Raw genomic sequence first — 6,766 nt, 5'->3', positions numbered from 1 at the left:
CTAGCATCCCGTCATTTGAACGGAACATTCCAATACTCGCGTGGAGTAAACACACCATCCCTCTTTACAAAACAAGAGCACGTACATACGAATCTCATTAACTTAAGGTATTTTCTATACTACTTAAAGGTTGAATAAGTTTTTCTCATTTGTGAACAGATGCAGATGACCAGCGACGTTCATATGTAAGCGACTACACAACTGCCACCAACCATCGGTATACTCGCAGAAAACGCCTACTAGAGCTCATACACGCATCCTCCTTATGAGTACGTGTACACCTCTATGCGCATTACAAAGTCTACGCGTACACTTACGTGTACTCCAAGTCTACACGTACACTTACGTGTACTCCAAATCTACGCGTACACCTACGTGTACTCCAAGTTTACGTGTACATCTACGCGCATTACAAGTCTACACGTACACTTACGTTTACTCCAAGTCTACGCGTACACCTACGTGTACTCTAAGTCTACGCGCATTACCAGTCTACGTGTACTCAAAGTTCACGTGTGCACCTACGTGTACTACAAATTTACATGTTCACATGCATAAGAAAACTAGTATACATGTCAAGATCTAAAAGTCTTAGTATCAACAAACATATTAAGCGGAAAGACAAACATGAAATAACGGGTGCATGGGCATCCACATGTCGCAAGTTTGCCAAGTCGCCAAATTCAAAGAACTTTCGACACCAAGGAACGACAGAAGGTACACTCTGCATCTATGTTGAAAAAGTCGGGACTAGTCCTAGACTAGTCCCAGACTAGTCCCCAGTCGCCATTGTGGCGCCTCGACTAGGGACCAGACCCCTAGTCGGGACTTATTATAAATAAAGCCCCGACTCGGCCCGACTAGAGTCGGGTCGACTAGTCGGGCCAGTCGGGCTTTACGGTAACAGGTCTTTTTTTTTTCTCTTTCATTCTCCAAACCGAGAAAGTCTAGGATTCTTCCATCTTATCTTCTTCCCTCTTCTCCAAACACCAATCAACCATCATTGAAGCACTTTTTCAAGCTATTTTCTTCTCCAAACTTGATTCCAAGTAAGTTTCTCTATCTTCTCCATTTTTTCTTTTACAACTCTTTCTCTCTCTAGAAATCATTAGTTGAGTTTTTTTTTCTATATACACTGATTTTAATGTTAAGTTTGAGTTGTTATACTTCATTAATGTTTATAACAATTAGGTTTGACTTGTTATGGTTAATTTATAATGATTTATACTCATAATATGGACTGATTTTAGGGTTTAGGGTTTGTTTTTTAGTGTTTTATACTTATAATGGGGTTATTTTAGGATTTAAGGTTGATATTTTAGGGTTTAGGGTATGATTTGTACTGTTTATACTAATAATGAGGTTATTTTAGGGTTTAAGGTTGATATTACACTCGTAATGAACTGATTTTATTGTTTATTGTATGATTTTTGTTGATATTATACTCATAATTAACTTATTTTATGGTTTATAATCTGATTTTTGGAGATATTGTACTCTTAATGAATTGATTTTGTTCCTTTTTTGGTTAATTTGAACCAGTAAAGTCCTTAAGCGATGAATTCTGCGAGTACTGGATCTGCTGGTGCTAGTAGTGTTGCTCCGGTGAAAAGAAATCTCACAGACATAGCATGGGAATGGGAAGAATGTAGGAATGTTAATGACAAAAATTTGGTATGGTGTAAGTTATGTGAGAAGAAGTTGTCAGGGGGAATCTATAGACTTAAAGGAACATCTTATTGGCAAGAAAGGAAATACTTTACCATGTGGTAAAGTTACTATTAAGATAAAGAAGAAAATCCAAGAACAAATGGATAACTATGGAAAGAAAAAATTGAAAAGGCTAGAATTAGTAATATCATTCGAAACCATGATGTTTTGGGTGATGATGATGATGAGGGATATGATGAAGATGTCGAAGATGAGGGTGAAGTACTGGTGAAGGAATCAAATACTGTTAATGCGAAAGGAAAAAGTCAGAAGAGAGCAAGCAATGTTAGAGGTTATATGGATGCTTATTTTAAGGCTGATGCTAAGAAAATGAAACAAGACACTCTAGATAGAAACAATCCTCATAAAATAGAGTTGATGCACAAGTCTTGGAACAAATATGCCATTAGGGCAAATGAGGCTGGGATTTCTTTCAATGCTGTAAAATTGGATAGCTACAAAGACTTCACAGATTCAGTTGGAGAATATGGAAGATTCATGCCAGCTCCCTCTATCTACCATATTAGAACAACCATGGTCAAGGAGATGTTGAAGGAAACAAACGCCTATGTTAAGTCTTTTCGAACACATTGGGAGAGCTTTGGATGTACTATAATGTCAGATTTTTGGACTGATGGAAAACGTAGGTGTTTGATTAATTTTTTAGTGAGTTGTCCAAAAGGAACAGTTTTTTTGAACTCCATTGATGCATCTGAGTATGTTAAGGATTCGAATCTCATTGTGGGCATGATTAATGATGTGATTAAATTTGTAGGAGAGAAAAACATTGTTCAGGTATGTTTTTGGATTATTATTACTTTATTTGATATCATCTTTAATTAATCTTGCTCATACAATCTTACTATGCTTTTCTTTTGTAGTTTATTACCGATAATGCTGCTAATTACAAATTAGCAGGCAAGAAGTTAGTGGAAGAACATCCTCATGTGTTTTGGACTCCATGTGCTGCACATTGTGTGAACTTAATGCTTCAGAATATTGATGATGATTTACCAAAGATAAAGAGTGCTTTAGCCGATTCCAAAACTGTTGTGGGGTTTATATATAACCATGGTAGAGTATTAAACATGATGAGGAAACTCGGGAAAGAGTTGCATAGATCATGTATTACTAGATTCGCCACTGCTTTTTATACTCTAAAGAGTGTTCATATGAATAGGTGTGCTATACAAACATTGTTTGTAAGCGAACAATTCAGAAAATCAGATTTTGCAAAAAAAGCTGATGGACTGAAATGTGCAAGGATAGTGGGTAAAAGTACATTTTGGGCAAATGTATATTTTGCATGTCGAGTGTTGGCACCACTTGTTGATGTTGTCAGGTTGGTGGACACTGAGATAAAACCGAGTATGGGCTACATATACGAGGCGGTGTCTAGAGAAAAGGAGCAGATCAGGAAGAACCTTGGAGATGACCACATCGCATGTGCGAAAGTTTGGGGTATTATTGATGAAAGATGGGTTGATCAACTTCATCATCCACTGCATGGAGCTGCGTATTATCTGAATCTGGCAATTTATTATGGTCAAGGTTGGGAAAAAGTTGAGACAAAATCAAGTCATGAACAGTGTATATCTTGCCAGTCATAAATTAATAGATGCCGATAAGCTTGAGGAAATGCAAATTGAAATGCTCCATTATAGAGATGGAAGTGGCCTATCAAACCCACTGGCACTGAAGTTAGTCGACAAGATGGAACCATGTAAGTTTTTTTCTTTACGTTATACTTTTTTGTACTTATGTAGCTATAAGTTTTCTTCTTTTGGCGCAGATCAATGGTGGAGGCAATATGGTAGAGGGGGGGTTGCCTATTTTGTATGATTTTGCAAAGAAGGTCTTGAGTCAAACATGTAGTGTTTCACCATGTGAGGGAAATTGGGCTGCATTTAATAATGTAAGTAGTATTTCAATTTCTAGTCTTATTCATATTTCAATTTATAATCTTATTTCTTTTCATTAATTTATAATCTTGTTTGTTAAGGTACATTCAAAGAAGAGGAATCGCTTGTCCCAACAAAAGTTGAATGATATTGTATTCATACAATACAATAGAAAGTTGCTAGTTCGAAATTTAGCTAGGGACAATGCTATTGGGCCAAAGAGAGATGTTAGAATTGATCCTATTATTCTAAGGGATGTTGACGATAATGATGAATGGATAATTCCTAATGAGGAAGAACTTCAAGATTTTGTTCATGCAGGCGACACCCTCACATGGGAACAAGTTCGAGCGGCTCAAGGGATGACTGATATAGGGCCAAGAACGAGGAGCAAGTCAATGAGGGGGTCTACTTCTTCTACTCCTTCTGGATCGGGCACTCAAATGGAACTTGTAGACGAGGATGAGTCTGAAGATGAAGATATTGAAGTTGAAGGGGCAAGATATATGGATTTACTTGATGAGATTGAACCGCCAAGTGTATTCGATCAATGCTACTAATCACTTGTTGTCGTTTGTAGTTTGCTTTTAGCTTACTAGTTGTTAAGACCTCTATGAACCACTTTTATTTTGAATTTGCTTTAACTATGGACCACTTAAGTTTATGTTATTTAAATGATATTATTGTATTAGTAATTGGTGATGGCGATTGGTAGCATTTTTTCTTTACATGAATTTGCAATGGTGAAGTAAATATTGAGCTACTGAATTGAATATTGAATGAAGTCTTTTTTTTCAGGAAAAGTTGTGTCTACACTTGGAAAATTTGGAAGAACCTCTATTCACCTCTATCAAGGTAAGATTTCTCATCATATTGATCTCAAATGTTAATATTTATGCATATATATAATTACATATAAAAAAAACATTACATATATTAATATTATACGACTAGTCCCGCCTAAATAAGACTACTCCTAGTCCCGGGTCTGGCAACTAGTCCCCGTTGCCGCCTTTTTCAACATAGCTCTGCATACTCTGACAAGTACAGATAGAGTTCCGACACAAGCTGACGCCACGAAAATGTCGACCTCTCTTGCCTCCTTACATCATTGGCTCAGAGCCAACTCCGCGGGGTGATGCACCCGAAAGGTTGCACACCCAAGCGGAGGTATCAAGTAGTAATCCGGCAAAGCCGGGAGCGATCTAAGGATAGGAAGGTAGTTTGGATATCGAAGGGTCTTATTCGTCGATTTAAGTGTTACTAGCTAACTTAGACTAAGACGAAAAGGGAACAAAGGTAAATGAGGAGTTTTATAATCGAATAACTAACAAAAGAAGAAAACAAGTAAAACAAACTAAATTATCAATGTAAACAGGCGAGAGAGATTCGAGAGAGAAGTTGAAGGAACAAGAGTAGGGAGGCAACAAATAAGTGAGAGAAGTGTCGAGGTCCGGGAATCCGTTGTGGTGAACCTACAACTATTTACGGTCCAATCGAATGTATTGATACAAACCTAGTCTCGATTCCTACGGTGGATGTTCATAAGCACTACGTATGTCCGGAGATAATAATTAGTCAAACAAACTTCCTAAACGATAAAAACCGAACCATCGAAAATGTCGTCTAGCCGCCTAACTATGTGAAGTGCATAACAAGACACATGAAATTTAGATCTAGACTACGATCGATATCGATCACTTTGCCTAATCGATTAACTATGCGAAGTACTTGATAAGACACATGAAAAACGATTGAAACAAGTAATCAAAACAAGAAAACATCAATTTATTGTCAAAACATTAAATCATCACATAGATAATCAGAAATTCATCACATTTCATCTCATTAACGACACACTTGATTTAGCAAACATGGTGAATAAGTAATAAATGAAAAGAAGATGATGAGAAATCCCCCTTTTTCGATGTGGTTCGAGGCTAGGTTCGTCGAAAAAGTTGAGTAGTTAAGGTTCAGCCGATCTCCCCTTAGCAAATTTTTTGATTTCCCCTTAATAGTGCATAATGGGTCTCCCCGAGAAAAAATCAGATCTCCCCTTAGCAACCAGACTCATCTTCTTCATTTAAAACCCACCACCATTAAAGCTTCACCAAGCTTTCTCTCTCTAATCACTTTTAATCAAAGATCAAATCAAACACCATGGGAAGCAAGCTTATGATATGGGAAACAAAAGCCCTATTGTTTCCGGTCAAGAAAGTTGCCGGAAATCCTTGAAATTTCCAGTCAAAGACAGTGAAGTTCCGGCCAAAACCAAGATCCGGCCAAGTCTCACTGTCCCGTGCATGTCCGAGCCGTCCCGTACCAAGATCCGAGCATCCCGTGCACTGTCCGAGCATATGAGAAGCTTCCATGGCCGTGTTGTTGCTGCTCCGAGCTGCTGCCCCTGCGTCCCGAAAGATGTTGCTGTTCCTCCTCCCGAGAGATGCTGCCGGAAGCAGCCCGAGCTGCTGTGAAGACAGCAACTCGGCCAGCTAAGCTAGACCGGCCTAGTGTACTGGTCGGCCTATGCTTGGCCGGCCCTCCTCCTTCTTCCTTCTCTCTTCCTAGCTCTCAACCCAACCAAACCCTTCAAACTCATGAACCCTAAAACCCTAAGTTGTAGCCTCATTTTCCCTCTCTCTAACTTCTTTCTTGGTGAAGAAGATGATGAATAGTTCATTAATTCCTTTGACCCCTTTTTCTCACTTGTGTATACACAACGCTAGACTTAGTCAAACTTGACGAAGTCTTAGACCATTTTGACTTGGACCAAAGAGAGGGTGCTCATAAATTTCTCTTTATGTTGTTCTTTTTATTTTCTTTTGTGGGCTTGATTTCGACTTGGGCTTTGCTTCAGAAACAAGGAGGGTGCCTCCATACTTTATACTCTACAAATCTAATTTCAAGAGACGACTTTTGTTTCCATTTTCTAAAATTTCTCCGTCCGAACTCCGATTTGACTTCCGTTTTCACCGTCGGACTTGTCATTGACTCCTCTTGTCATTTGATTTGCTTGAAATCTTTTTCTCTCGTTTTGTGCACATGAAATGATAGTGACAGTTCGCTCTCTTTATTCCGATTTACATGTTTATCTCCAAATATGATACCTAACCAGAAAAGTACATAAAATATTATTTATAATACTCAAAAGGGAC

At 38.2% G+C, this 6,766-nt stretch overlaps 1 protein-coding gene across 1 annotated transcript; it reads left to right on the top strand.

Moving 5' to 3' along the window:
• The first annotated feature begins 1,557 nt into the window (after positions 1-1,557).
• On the top strand, positions 1,558-4,171 carry LOC147567854 (uncharacterized). The gene is made up of 6 exons (XM_086658612.1): positions 1,558-1,674; positions 1,843-2,505; positions 2,592-3,261; positions 3,329-3,433; positions 3,477-3,625; positions 3,713-4,171. Exons 1-6 carry the CDS (start codon positions 1,558-1,560, stop codon positions 4,169-4,171), a joined length of 2,163 nt encoding a protein of 720 aa, XP_086514738.1.
• Positions 4,172-6,766: the final 2,595 nt, after the last annotated feature.

The sequence above is a fragment of the Eschscholzia californica genome, unplaced genomic scaffold (genome assembly GCF_041429995.1).
Source record: "Eschscholzia californica isolate CP2 unplaced genomic scaffold, dmEscCali1.0.p SCAF_1, whole genome shotgun sequence".
In the NCBI taxonomy this organism is placed as follows: domain Eukaryota; kingdom Viridiplantae; phylum Streptophyta; class Magnoliopsida; order Ranunculales; family Papaveraceae; genus Eschscholzia; species Eschscholzia californica.
This window is presented reverse-complemented; position numbering and strand designations above follow the sequence as displayed.

What these genes read in the sequence shown, in the direction of transcription:
- LOC147567854 (XM_086658612.1), top strand. Translation starts at nt 1,558, where the DNA reads ATGAATTCTGCGAGTACTGGATCTGCTGGTGCTAGTAGTGTTGCTCCG. An exon ending in ATGTTAATGACAAAAATTTG is followed by an intron (nt 1,675 to 1,842) that starts GTATGGTGTAAG and finishes AAAATTGAAAAG; the next exon opens with GCTAGAATTAGTAATATCAT. An exon ending in ATTGGGCTGCATTTAATAAT is followed by an intron (nt 3,626 to 3,712) that starts GTAAGTAGTATT and finishes TTGTTTGTTAAG; the next exon opens with GTACATTCAAAGAAGAGGAA.